The 14,664-nt window shown below is 49.9% G+C and overlaps 1 protein-coding gene across 1 annotated transcript in view; it reads left to right on the forward strand.

Annotated features, from left to right (window-relative positions):
* LOC121272866 overlaps window positions 1-11,829 on the forward strand; it is a 124,068-nt gene extending 112,239 nt beyond the window's left edge. Inside the window, exons 28-34 of the mRNA XM_041179701.1 lie at window positions 2,460-2,594; window positions 3,424-3,541; window positions 4,055-4,183; window positions 4,466-4,625; window positions 5,853-5,954; window positions 7,524-7,641; window positions 11,406-11,829. Of these exons, the coding sequence (XP_041035635.1) occupies window positions 2,460-2,594; window positions 3,424-3,541; window positions 4,055-4,183; window positions 4,466-4,625; window positions 5,853-5,954; window positions 7,524-7,641; window positions 11,406-11,552 (909 nt within the window). The 3' untranslated portion in view covers window positions 11,553-11,829. The remainder of the gene's footprint in view (window positions 1-2,459; window positions 2,595-3,423; window positions 3,542-4,054; window positions 4,184-4,465; window positions 4,626-5,852; window positions 5,955-7,523; window positions 7,642-11,405) is intronic.
* The last annotated feature ends 2,835 nt before the right edge of the window (window positions 11,830-14,664 follow it).

Consider the following 14,664-nt stretch of genomic DNA (forward strand, 5'->3'; position numbering starts at 1 on the left):
ATACACCAATCACTACCTCTCCATATACACACAAACACACCCCAATCGCTACCTCTCTGTGTATACACACACATACACACACAAACACACCCCAATCACTACCTCTCCGTGTATACACACACACACACACACACACACACACACACACACACACCAATCACTACCTCTCCATATATACACAAATACAAACCCCAATCACTACCTTTCCGTGTACACATACACAAACCCCAATCACTATCCCTCCATGTACATACACACTCATTTTGCTAGGCCATTTCAAAAGGTATTTAAGAGTCAATCACATTTGTGTGTGTGTAGACGTGCTGGTTGTGAATGGGGACGTGTGCGCTAGTGCGTACACACATACACAGACTTGCAGTGGGGACTGTCTGTGTGTGTGTGTGTACACTTGGACTGGCAGTGATTGGGGACTGTGTATGTGTACGTGGACTGGCAGTGATTGGGGAGTGTGTACAAGGAGAGGTAGTGATTGGGGAGTGTGTGTATACACGGAGAGGTAGTGATTGGGGAGTGTGTGTGTGTGTACACGGAGAGGTAGTGATTGGGGAGTGTATATGTGTGTACACGGAGAGGTAGTGATTGGGGAGTGTGTGTGTGTGTACACGGAGAGGTAGTGATTGGGGAGTGTATATGTGTGTACACGGAGAGGTAGTGATTGGGGAGTGTGTGTGTGTGTGTACACGGAGAGGTAGTGATTGGGGAGTGTGTGTGTGTGTACACGGAGAGGTAGTGATTGGGGAGTGTGTGTGTGGGTACACGGAGAGGTAGTGATTGGGGAGTGTGTGTGTGTGTGTACACGGAGAGGTAGTGATTGAGGAGTGTGTGTGTGTGTGTGTGTACACGGAGAGGTAGTGATTGGGGAGTGTGTGTGTGTGTACACGGAGAGGTAGTGATTGGGGAGTGTGTGTGTGTGTACACGGAGAGGTAGCGATTGGGGAGTGTGTGTGTGGGTACACGGAGAGGTAGTGATTGGGGAGTGTGTGTGTGGGTACACGGAGAGGTAGTGATTGGGGAGTGTGTATGTGTGTACACGGAGAGGTAGTGATTGGGGAGTGTGTGTGTGTGTGTACACGGAGAGGTAGTGATTGGAGAATGTGTGTGTGTACACGGAGAGGTAGTGATTGGGGAGTGTGTGTGTGTGTGTACACGGAGAGGTAGTGATTGGGGAGTGTGTGTGTGTGTACACGGAGAGGTAGTGATTGGGGAGTGTGTGTGTGGGTACACGGAGAGGTAGTGATTGGGGAGTGTGTGTGTGTGTACACGGAGAGGTAGTGATTGGGGAGTGTGTGTGTGTGTGTGTGTGTGTATACACGGAGAGGTAGTGATTGGGGAGTGTGTGTGTGTGTACACGGAGAGGTAGTGATTGGGGAGTGTGTGTGTGTGTACACGGAGAGGTAGCGATTGGGGAGTGTGTGTGTGGGTACACGGAGAGGTAGTGATTGGGGAGTGTGTGTGTGTGTACACGGAGAGGTAGTGATTGGGGAGTGTGTATGTGTGTACACGGAGAGGTAGTGATTGGGGAGTGTGTGTGTGTGTGTACACGGAGAGGTAGTGATTGGAGAGTGTGTGTGTGTGTACACGGAGAGGTAGTGATTGGGGAGTGTGTGTGTGTGTACACGGAGAGGTAGTGATTGGGGAGTGTGTGTGTGTGTACACAGAGAGGTAGTGATTGGGGAATGTGTGTGTGTGTACACGGAAAGGTAGTGATTGGGGAGTGTGTGTGTGTGTGTGTGTGTGTGTGTGTACACGGAGAGTAGTGATTGGGGAGTGTGTGTGTGTGTACACGGAGAGGTAGTGATTGGGGAGTGTGTGTGTACACGGAGAGGTAGTGATTGGGGTGTGTGTGTGTACGCGGAGAGGTAGCGATTGGGGAGTGTGTGTGTGTGTACACGGAGAGGTAGCGATTGGGGAGTGTGTGTGTGTGTACACAGAGAGGTAGCGATTCGGGAGTGTGTGTGTGTGTACACGGAGAGGTGGTGATTGGGGAGTGTGTGTGTGTGTACACAGAGAGGTAGTGATTGGGGAGTGTGTGTGTGTGTACACGGAAAGGTAGTGATTGGGGAGTGTGTGTGTGTGTGTGTACACGGAGAGTAGTGATTGGGGAGTGTGTGTGTGTGTACACGGAGAGGTAGTGATTGGGGTGTGTGTGTGTACACGGAGAGGTAGTGATTGGGGTGTGTGTGTGTACACGGAGAGGTAGTGATTGGGGAGTGTGTGTGTACACGGAGAGGTAGTGATTGGGGAGAGTGTGTGTGTGTGTGTGTGTACACGAAGAGGTAGTGATTGGGGAGTGTGTGTGTGTACACGGAGAGGTAGTGATTGGGGAGTGTGTGTGTGTGTACATGGAGAGGTAGTGATTGGGGATCGTGCATGTGTGTATATACAGAGAGATATTTATTGGGGATTGTGTGTACACAGATGATTTTTCTGTTTTTCAGCCCCCTCCTTCATACCGGGCTGCGTCCATCATGACAACTCCACTGCCTCCGTCCCAGCCTCCAGAGCGACCTCCTGTGCCTGCCGTCTGTCAAAACCCCAGGAGTCCAGTGGAACAGCGGACATATGGAACCCAGGTCTGTGCCTCCGATAATCTCCCTGCCCTCACCACTGTCGTCCCAGCATCCCACTGCCTGGAGAGGCTCTAGTTCCCCAGGACTCCCTATCACTGCCTGGAGAGGCTCTAGTTCCCCAGGACTCCCTATCACTGCCTGGAGAGGCTCCAGTTCCCCAGGACTCCCTATCACTCCCTGGAGAGGCCCTAGTTCCCCAGGACACCCCTCCCACTCCCTGGAGAGGCCCCAGTTCTCTGGGACCCCCCTCCCACTGCATAATACTTAGAAAATCAGTACAGGGCCTGTGTTGATAATATTAACACAGCGACAGTTGACTGCATTGACTGAAGCCCTGAGGTGTGGAACAGAGCAGGTATCCTCCCTGCCTGCCTCTCTATAAACAGCCCTGCTCTGGCTTAAGGGGAGCACAGTTTCCTTCATTGAAGTAAACTTAGCTCCTTGAATTTATTTCAACCTGTGGCCAGATTAAATGCTGCACCCTGGTTGACATGTGAGACTCCTGGCTGGGAATACAATTACAGCCTGAGATTCCCTCTACATTACCCTATCTCCCCTTGCCAGCCACCCCTCAATGTGCCTTGTGCTCATTCCCACAGGAGACAGTGACCTCCCTTTTTCCAGTTATCATAGTTTGGAATTGCCTGTCTAAACCCCTCGGCCATCTTTTAGCTGGCTCCTTTAAAACCTATCTCTAGCTGTCCTCCCTTCAGTCTTACTGAACTTCAATTTTCATTGTGCGGCTTTGAAGCACTTTAGGCTATTTGACTATGTTAAAGGTGTTGTATAAATCCACAGTCTTGCTGTTAAAGGTTTGATTTGAAATTTACAGAAGCCTGCGACAATTCTCACGGCGGACCTGCTGAAGCAGCAGGAAGAGCTGGAGAAGAAAGCAGCTGAGTTAGACCGGAAGGAGAGGGAACTACAGAATGCTGCCATTCCATCCAGCAGTGAGTCCCGAGCATCTGGCACTGACATCATTCATTGTTACACGGGGAAACACCACCAAACAATTTCAACTCGCTAGCCTTCTCAAAGCACTGGCACTAATTATGGTCCGTGCATGCGCAACCACCTGGCAACTACCAGTATGCCTCTGTATATGTGAGCAACAACACACTATTGCCTCGTGGATCACTCTCTGTTGGGGGTACAGTGCTGAGGGAGTGCCGCACTGTCGGAGGGTCAGTACTGAGGGAGTGCCGCACTGTCGGAGGGTCAGTACTGAGGGAGTACCGCACTGTCGGAGGGTCAGTACTTGCCTTGGGAGTGTTTGATGGGGACAGTGTAGAGGGAGCTTTATTGTGTATCTAACTCCATGCTACACCTGCCTTGGGAGTGTTTGGGGCAAGATGGTTTAAAGAGAAGTTTTATCCGTTAACGGTGATGAGCACCAATTTAAGTAAAAAGTAACTGGCTTTATTTGTGGATTTGAACTGAGGTTAATATTGTTTTGATTGCAGCAACTGTGAATAATTGGCCTCCGCTGCCTTCCTTCTGCCCAGTCCAACCCTGCTTCTATCATGATATTAGGACGGACATTCCCCATGATTTTCAGAAGACTGTAACCGTGATGTACTACCTGTGGATGTGTGAGTATTGCAAAACTGCCATCATGAACTGGGTTCACATCATCCCAGGGAGTGCCCAGAGGTACTGGGCCTTATAGTGTCGCTCAGTGCTGAGCCTGTCCATTGTGGTACTCCCAGTGTCACTAATTGCACTGTCTTCTTTTCCCTCTCCAGATCCTGTCTCCTTCTCCCTCTCCAGACTCTGTGTCCCACCATTGAGATTAGAGGATGGGGCTGTAGGGGAAGGTGACTGGTTGCTGATTGTCACTGTAATATTTAACTGCAGGTTTTCTTTGTTCACAGTAAGCTCGATGGTTCTCTTCTTCAATCTCCTGGGCAGTCTGGCTTGGTTCACGGTTAATGTCAATGCTGGAACGCACTTTGGCCTTTCTATCCTGTGGTTGCTAATGTTCACCCCCTGCTCCTTTGTCTGTTGGTATAGGCCGCTGTACAAGGCATTCAGGTAGGTACCATCTGGTAAGGAGGACGGGACCAACTCCAAAAGGGTCTTCACTATGAGCAGCAAGAGGCTTCTCCCTGTAAATACTGACCCACTCCCTGGTGAACCTCCTGTAAATACTGACCCACTCCCTGGTGAACCTCCTGTAAATACTGACCCACTCCCTGGTGGGCCCCCTGTAAATACTGACCCACTCCCTGGTGGACTTCCTGTAAATACTGACCTACTAACGGGGGAACCCCCTGTAAATTCTGGCCCACTCCTTGGGGGACCCGATAAATACTGACCCACTCCCGGGGAGCCCGCTGTAAACCACTGACCTACTCCCGAGGTGAGCCCCTGTAAATAGCGACGCATTCCCAGGGATCCAATGTAAATACTGACCAAATCCCAGGGTGAACCCATGTAAGTACTGACCCACTCCTGAGGCAAACCCCCTATAACTACTGACCCACTCCCTGCTGGACTCCTTGGTGGACCCCCTGTAAATACTGACCCACTCCCAGACTGACCCCCCGTAAATACTGACCAACTCCTGGGCACTCCCCTGTAAATGCTGACTCACTCTCAGGGACACTCCCTCCCATAATTACTGACCCACTCCTGGGGGCTCCTCTGTCAACACTGACCCACTCCTGGGTGCCCCCTGTAAATGCTAACCCACTCCTGGGGGAGCCACCTGTAAATACTGACCCTCTCCCGGGAAGTGCCCTGTAGAAACTGACCCACTGTTGGGTGACCCCATGTAAATACTGACCAACTCCTTGGGCAACCCCCAGTAAATACTGACCCACTCCCGGGTGGCCCACCTTTAAATACCGACCCACTCCTGGGGGGCCCACCTTTAAATACTGACCCGCTCCTGGAGTGGGGTGGGGGGGGGGGACACCCCTGTAAACACTGACCCACTCCCTGGGGGACTCCTCTGTAAACACTAACCCACTCCCTGCGGGACTCCTCTGTGAATACTGACCTGCTCCCGGGGATCCCCTGGAAATACTGACCAACTCTAGAATCCTCCTGTAAATACTGGCCCACTCCCGGGGCGACCCACTGTAAATACTAACCCAATTCGGGGACCCCAACACAGAAGCTGAGGATTACAACCTGATGATGCAAGGCTGATGTGTTGAAGTGGAGATCTTAGTTGTGTGGTCTTTTGGCTGGGGTGGTTGTATTTTGTCAATTTTAATTTCTCTTCCTCTTGTTCCCTTTGGTCCTCCCATTCAGGACTGACAGCTCGTTCAATTTCTTCTCGTTCTTCTTCATTTTCTCTGTCCAAGACATTGTGTTTGTTTTGGAGACGGTGGGGATCCCAGGCTGGGGATTCTGGTGAGTAACCGCTTCCCATCTTCTGATTAGTGACCATATAGCTATGATATGATATAGATATGATCAAGAGGACCTGACTCTCTTGAGTCCAAGCCCTCTGTGCACTGGTCAACTTCGGTCATATCCCCAAAAGGCTGACGCCTACCCTCTTCTGGCCTATGGGTCACTGGACAGTGATCAGAAGCAGGAACCCTGGCTGATTTCCCCCCTCTCTCTCTAACCCAGGGGTCACTGGACAATGATCAGAAGTAGGAACCCTGGCTGATTTCCCCCCCTCTCTCTAACCAGGGGTCACTGGACAATGATCAGGAGCAGGAACCTTGGCTGATTTCCCCTCTCTCTAACCCAGGGGTCACTGGACAGTGATCAGGAGCAGGAACCCTGGCTGATTTCCCCTCTCTCTCTAACCCAGGGGTCACTGGACAGTGATCAGGAGCAGGAACCCTGGCTGATTTCCCCCCCCTCCTCTCTCTAACCCGGGGATCAGTGGACAGTGATCAGGAGCAGGAACCCTGGCTGATTTCCCCTCTCTCTAACCCAGGGGTCACTGGACAGTGATCAGGAGCAGGAACCCTGGCTGATTTCCCCTCTCTCTCTAACCCAGGGGTCACTGGACAGTGATCAGGAGCAGGAACCCTGGCTGATTTCCCCTCTCTCTCTAACCCAGGGGTCACTGGACAGTGATCAGGAGCAGGAACCCTGGCTGATTTTCCCCCCCCTCCTCTCTCTAACCCAGGGATCAGTGGACAGTGATCAGGAGCAGGAACCCTGGCTGATTTCCCCTCTCTAACCCAGGGGTCACTGGACAGTGATCAGGAGCAGGAACCCTGGCTGATTTCCCCCCCCTCCTCTCTCTAACCCAGGGATCAGTGGACAGTGATCAGGAGCAGGAACCCTGGCTGATTTCCCCTCTCTCTAACCCAGGGGTCACTGGACAGTGATCAGGAGCAGGAACCCTGGCTGATTTCCCCTCTCTCTCTAACACAGGGGTCACTGGACAGTGATCAGGAGCAGGAACCCTGGCTGATTTCACCCCCCCCCCCTCCTCTCTCTCTTCTCTCGTCTCTCTCTCTCTCTAACCTAGAGAATGTTGGACAGTGATCAGGAGCAGGGAAATGGATAACGTTGGAAAAACTCAAGTTGAGTAGTAGCATCTGAGGAGAGAGAAAAAAACCAAGCTCGTGTTTCAGTTTGCTGACCTTTCACATTATTTTTTATTTAGCTGATCAAACTGAGGCTTTTTTTTTTTTCTGTTTTCACTTCTCCCTATCCAATGTCCTTTCTGGCTGAGATCAGCAAGCACAGGATGCAAAAAGCAGTGAGAGTGGAATAGTTACAAACTACAGCTTATAGTGTATAAAACCAATCCCAGCCACTGACAGCAGCCAGATCCCTGGGTGTGATTAACAGGGAATGTCTCAATAAACTCCGTTCCATTGGGAATTGTGGGGTCACTCCATGCAGGCAATAATGCTAACCTTGGTGTTGTGAGTGCAAGAGGTTTTACTGAGGGTGGGGGGTGTGGGCTGTCTCTCAAGTGCTCTCAATTGCTTCTACTTTTCCTTCCAGTGGCTGGATTTCCTCACTGTCTGCGTTGAAGAGCAACGTAGGCGTGGCTGTCGTCATGCTGCTGGTCTCGGTTTTATTCACGGCGTCTGCAGTGCTGGGGGTTGTGATGCTGAAGCGGGTGAGTTAAGATAGCTCTGAGGAGGCCGCCCCCATCTCCCACCTGCCCCCCTTATTCCCCGCCCCAACCTCTCCCCAGCTCTCCTGTCTGTTCTGGTACTGAAATAATTGACCTCCAACGACCACAACCTGCTGAGAGTTTTCCCCCTGATTCCCATTGACTCGTTTTGCTAGGGCTTCTTGATGCCACACTTAGGTAAATGATGTCTTGATGTCAAGGGCAGTCACTCTCACCTCACCTCTGGACTTCAGCTCTTTGGTCCATGTTTGAACCAAAGCTGTAATGAGGTTAGGAGCTGAGTGACCCTGACAGAACCCAAGCTGAGTGTCAGTGAGCATGTTATTGCTAAGGAAGTGTCACTTGATAGAACTGTTGATGACACCTTCCATCACTTTACTGATGATGGAGAGTAGACTGATGGGGCAGTGATTGGCTGAGTTGAATTTGTCCTGCTTTTTGTGTACAGGGCATACCTGGGCAATTTTCCACATAGCTGGGTAAATGCCAGTGTTGTAGCTGTACTGGAACAGCTTGACCAGCGGCACGGCAAGTTCTGGAGCACAAGTCTTCAGTAATCCAGGAAATTACAGGCCGGTGAGCCTTACGTCAGTGGTAGGGAAATTATTGGAGAAGATTCTTCGTGACAGGATTTACTACCATTTGGAAGCAAATGGGCCTATTAGTGAGAGGCAGCATGGTTTTGTGAAGGGGAGGTCGTGTCTCACTAACTTGATCGAGTTTTTCAAGGAAGTGACGAAGATGCTCGACGATGGATGGGCAATGGATGTTACGAATATGGATTTCAGTAAGGCCTTTGACAATGTCCCTCATGGCGGACTGGTACAGAAGGTAAAGTCGCATGGGATCAGAGATGAGCTGGCAAGATGGATGCAGAATTGGCTTGGTCATAGAAGACAGAGGGTAGAAGTGCTTTTCTGAACGGAGAGCTGTGACTGCTGGTATTCCGCAGGGATCAGTGCTGGGACCTTTGCTGTTTGTAGTATATGTAAATGATTTGGAGGAAAATTTAATTGGACTAATTAGTAATTTTGCAGATGACACTATGTTGGAGGAGTTGCAGATAGTGAAGAGGATTGTCAAAGGATACAACGGGATATAGATCAGTTGGAGACTTGGGCAGAGAAATGGCAGATGGAGTTTAATCCGGACAAATGCAAGGTAATGCATTTTGGAAGGTCTAATGCAGGTTAATGGCAGAACCCTTGAGTGCATCGACGGGCAGAGGGTTCTGGGTATATAGGTCCACAGGTCACTGAAAGTGGCAACGCAGGTGGATAAGGTAGTCAAGAAGGCATTCGGCATGCTTGCCTTCATTGGCAGGGCTATTGAATATAAAAGCTGAGAAGTCATGCTGCAGCTGTATAGAACCTTGGTTAGGCCACACTTGGAATATTGCGTGCAATTCTGGTCGCCACATTACCAGAAGGATATGGAGGCACTGGAGAGGGTGCAGAGGAGATTTACCAGGATGCTGCCTGGTCTGGAGGTTATTAGCTATGAGGAGAGGCTGGAGAAAGTCGGATTGTTCTCACTAGAGGGACAGAGATTGAGGGGCGACTTGATAGAAGTTTACAAAATTGAGTGGCATAGACAGAGTAGATAGTCAGAAGCTTTTTCCCAGGATGGAAGAGTCAATTACTAGGGGACATAGATTTAAGCTGAGAGGAGAAAACTATAGCGGAGATGTGCGGGGCAAGTTTTTTACGCAGAGGGTAATGAGTGTCTGGAATTTGCTACCAGAGGAGGTGGTGGAAGCAGGTACGAAAGTGGTGTTTAAGAGGCAGCTTGACAAATACATGAATAGGATGGGAATAGAGGGATACCGACCCCGGAAGTGCAAAATGTTTTTGTTTGACAGGCAATCTGATCGGTGCAGGCCGAAGGGCCTGTTGCTGTGCTGTACTTTTCTTTGTTCTTTGTACTATTGCCGGAATATTGTCAGGGCCCATAGCCTTTGCACTATCCAGTGCCTTCAGCCATTCCTTGATATCATGTGGAGTGAATCAAATTGGCTGAAGACTGGCACCTGTGATGCTGGGGACCTCCGGAGGAGGCCGGGATCATCCACTTGGCTCTTCTGGCAGAAGATTGTTGCAAATGCTTCAGCCTTATCTTTTGCACTGACGTGCTGGGCTCCTCCATCATTGAGGATGAGGATATTTGTGTAACCTCCTCCTCCAGTGAGTTGTTCAATTTTCCACTGTCATTCATGACTGGATGTTGCAAGACTGCAGAACTTAGATCTGATTGTGAAATCGCTTAGCTCTGTCTATCACTTGCTGCTTATGCTGTTTGGCACACAAGTAGTCCTGTGTTGTAGCTTCACCAGGTTGACACCTCATGTTTAGGTATGCCTGGTGCTGGTTCTGGCACGCCCTCCTGCACTCTTCATTAATCCACAGTTGATCCCCTGGCTCGGTAGTAATGGTAGAGTGGGGGTTATGCTGAGTCATGAGGTGACAGATTGTGGTCTGAGGACAAACAGGGATGGGCAACAAATGCTGGCACAGCCAGTGAAGCCCACACCGCATGAATGAGTAATAAAAAAAAAGTTCTGCTGCTGCTGATGGCCCACAGCGCCTCATGGATGCCCGGTCTTGAGCTGCTAGATCTGTTCAAAATTTATCCCACTTAGCATGGTGGTAGTGTCACACAACACAATGGAGGGTATCCTCAATGTGAAGATGAGACTTTGTCTTCAAAGGACTGTGTGGTGGTCACTCCTACTGATACTGTCATGGACAGATGCATTTGTGGCAGGCAGGTTGGTGAGGAGGAGGTCAAGTGTGTTTTTCCTTCTTGTTTGTTCACTCACCTGCTGCAGACCCGTCTAGCAGCTGTATCCTTTAGGACTCAGCCAACCCATTCTATAGTGGTGCTACCGAGCTACTGTTGGTGATGAACATTGAAGTCCCCCACCCAGACTACATTCTGCACCCTTGCCACCCACGGTACTTTCTCCAAATGGTGTTCAATATGGCGGAGCACTGATTTGTCAGCTGAGGGAGGGCGGTACGTGGTAATCAGCAGGAGGTTACCTTGCCCATGTTTGACCTGTTTCCATGAGACTTCATGGAGTCCGAAGTCGATGGTGAGGACTCTCAGGTCAACTCCCTTCCGACTGTATACCACTATGCCGCCACCTCTGCTGGGTCTGTCCTGTTGGTGGGACATCCCCATGCAGATGGTGATGGTGGTGTCTGGGACATTGTCTATAAGCTATGCTTCCTCTTCCCTTTGTGAGAAGAATTGCTTCCCGACATCACCCCTGAACAGCCTGGCTCTTATTTTAGGGTTCTACCACCTTGTTCTCAACCCTACCCCCATGCCCCTCCAAGGTAATAGCTTTTATCTCTGTACCCTATCAAAACTCCTTTCAACATCTTAAACGCCTCAATCAGATTGCCCATTAATCATCTATACACCGAGAATGCAAGCCTCCTCTGTAACCTGTCCTCACAATTTAATTCTGTTAGTCCTGGTATCATTCTGGTGAATCAGCCCTGTATCTCCTCCATGAGGTGCACAGATCTGGGCACAGTTACTCCAGATTGGGTCTGACCAGAGCTCTGTCTGTACCAATCTGTAATCAGATAAAATCAAGAGAAGTGTGCGCCTGCTGAGAATTTACTCTTCAAGTCAGTAGGGTTTGTCGATGTTGGATGTCATGGATGTATTAAGCATACTCCAGCACTCGGATGAATGTGTGCCTCATAGTAATGGGTTTCCTTTCCTTGCTGTAGGTTCACTCGCTGTACCGGAGGACTGGTGCCAGTTTTCAGAAGGCACAAGAGGAACTGGCAGCTGGAGTCATGTCAAACCAAACCATGCGGAATGCAGCCGGGACTGCTGCTGGAGCAGCTGCACAAAATGCCTTCCAGCGTAACTGATGGTGTGAGGCAGCCACACACTCTCCATCTTAGCTTCATATATTTACAGGAAAAGAAACTCCAAATGTTCATACAGCCTCCTTGGCCAATCGCAGCACCTCCCTGCTGGTTAGCCAATCAGAAGCTGTGGTTGCTGCTGAGGTTAAAGGTCGTGCCAAATGATTGACCGCTGCATCATGGGTTTTTATTGTATATTTTTTGTTCTGAAATCTGTGCACTTTTCATTCTTGGTTAATAAACAGAGGCAACTTCTGTATGTTCATTGCTCTGAAGCTTACAGTTTGAACATATTTGCATGCTTGGTTTTATTTTCCATATTTAATATTCATCTGGGCAGCAAGAAGCTATCATGAGGCTAACCCAGTGAGGGAGGCCATTGATGAACCAGGCGCCAACAAGCTTGAACTGAGATGAAGATGTATACCAGACCTTTCCATTAGTTATTAAGAGGTTGGGGATATTAGGGGTGAAGCCTGGCTCAGTTTGAGAGCCCATCCCTGGCTGTGTGCCTTTTGGTGAGCCCAGTAAATTGCAGTTATTCTTTTATTATTATATAAACAGAGAACCTGGGTGGGTGGGGGTGGTCATGTTGTGGAGGGAGGAGGTCACTACCTGGTGGATGCTGAATGGAAGGTGTAGATTTGGACTGTTGGACTTGAGTTACTGTGCAGGAGGACATATAGCTCAGTGAAGGCTGCAGAACCGGAGGGAAGCTGAATGCCATTCCTACCGTTTCCCAGGCGAGGTTTGGCTGGGCCCCGGCACCGTTTCCCGGGTGAGGTTTGGCCGGGCCGGACCCCGGCACCGTTTCCCGGGCGAGGTTTGGCCGGGCCCCGGCACTGTTTCCCGGGCGAGGTTTGGCCGGGCCGGGCCCCGGCACCGTTTCCCGGGCGAGGTTTGGCCGGGTCCCGGCACCGTTTCCCGGGCGAGGTTTGGCCGGGCCCCGGCACCGTTTCCCGGGCGAGGTTTGGCCGGGTCCTGGCACCGTTTCCCGGTCGAGGTTTGGCCGGGTCCCGGCACCGTTTCCCGGGCGAGGTTTGGCCGGGTCCCGGCACCGTTTCCCGGGCGAGGTTTGGCCGGGTCCCGGCACCGTTTCCCGGGCGAGGTTTGGCCGGGTCCCGGCACCGTTTCCCGGGCGAGGTTTGGCCGGGTCCCGGCACCGTTTCCCGGGCGAGATGGGGACTTGAGCGTGAGATTCCCTTCACTGTGAGTTTGCTACCCTTAACCTTGGCCATCATTGGTGAGGGGACAGATGGGGTGAAAATCCTGTGCTCAATATCCTAGCAGAGTTCTCAGCTGCCTTCTCGTGGTTTTTTAAATTCAATCATGGGATGTGGGCAGCCTGGCTAGGCCAGCATTTATTGCCCATCCCTAATTGCCCTTGAGATGGTGGTCAGGAGCACATCCATAAACAAACCACTAGGAAGCTGGGTTATTGAGAACAGGATTTTGACCACTTCACTCCCTCCCTTCAATGATGGCCAAGTTTAAGATTAGCAAACTCTCAATGAAGGCTTACTGCAGTGGTGGATGCATTGCTTCAGGCCTGGGACATTGGATCCTTCTGTCTTCTCTGTGTCCTTGAGACAGGCTGGAGAGGTAAATCTAGCAAGAGTATGACACTGACGTTTAGGTATAGGGATAGCGTCTCTACATTCCCTTCCTGTCCCATTATCACTATCTTCTTCAAGGACATTTTTATACTAGTTTTCCTTGAGATTTAAGCAGCTTTCCTATGACATTGAAATGATGCAACTGGTATTTGTTTACTTTGGGGACACACTTGTCGCTGGAACACTAGAGCTAATTACCTTTTCCCCAGTGGCATGTAACTGAGAGGTTTGCTAGGCCAGTGTATGCTGGGAGTCATAATAAAAGTCATGCCAAGTAAGGATGGCAGGTTCCTTCCTAGAGGACTCCCCTCGCTATCTCTGTAACCTTCTGCAGCCCTACACCCTCCGATTCTGGCCTTGCACATCCCTGATTCCATTGGACCCTAAGCTCTGGACTTCCCTCTCCAGACATCTCTGCAGCCCCTCCTCTCCTTTAAAACACTACTTAAAATCAACTTCCTTCACCAAGTTTTTGGCCACCTGCCCTAATATCTCCTTATATGGTTTTGTGTCAAATTTATTTTGTCTGTCTTTGCTCCTGTGAATCAGCTTGGGTTGTTTTACTATGTAAACAGTCATACATAAACGCACAGTTGTTTGTTTTTGAGCTTGTTGGGTTTTTAACGCTGATCTGACAGCTTCACTTTTACTGATTCCAGCTTTCTATTTCCAGATTTTAAATTCTCAAACTCCTGGGGTAGGATTTGAACTTGTGGTCTCTGGATTATTAGTCAGGTAACATATCCATGACACTGCTGTACTCGATTTTCCCCTGAGGAGTCCTGCTGCTCCCTTATGGTTACCAGCCTTGTCAGGTAATTCACACTCACCACGTGCTCAGCTCACAGCTGCTTTAATCCAGGAAACTGTAGACTCTTTGGGTAATATAATGTGTTACCATCCTTGGCCAGACTCCGGGACGTTTGGGGGTGGGGTGGGTGTGGATCTGGTTAGGGACCAATAACACTTTGTTTAAAGTCGATAAAGTTTGAGATCCAAGATGCTTACTGAGTGTGTAAAGCCACAAGATTCCACAGGTTTAGAACAAAACAAAAATAAACCTTACAAGTTCAGAAAGATAAAACAACTTACAATATCTATCTTATGCTCTATTCGGTAAGAATGAGGTACGTGTGAATTAACAGGCGAACTATGCTCAGACAAGCCACACACTAGATGACAGGTGTGACCAAAACAGTTTCCATGGATTTCTCAACAAACCACCCAGGTGTTTGACATGTGAGCCAACCAATCTCACTGAAACTTTGTCTTTTTCATAAGGGTTTCCAATCTCCAGATTTGAAGATCTCGCCTTGGAATTCTTTCCAAAAGTCGCACCCACTCGGATGGCTTCAACAATGGTCCATCACGCAGGGTTTCAATCTTGCCTTCAGAGATTCCTTCCCCCTGGATCTCTGAGTACACTCAAGCTTCACCTTCCAAACACACTTTTATATCTTCGGCTGTGCAAAGCAGAACATCACTGCTCAAAGGGGTAC

This window comes from Carcharodon carcharias, chromosome 36 (assembly GCF_017639515.1).
Source record: "Carcharodon carcharias isolate sCarCar2 chromosome 36, sCarCar2.pri, whole genome shotgun sequence".
Classification (NCBI taxonomy): Eukaryota; Metazoa; Chordata; class Chondrichthyes; order Lamniformes; family Lamnidae; genus Carcharodon; species Carcharodon carcharias.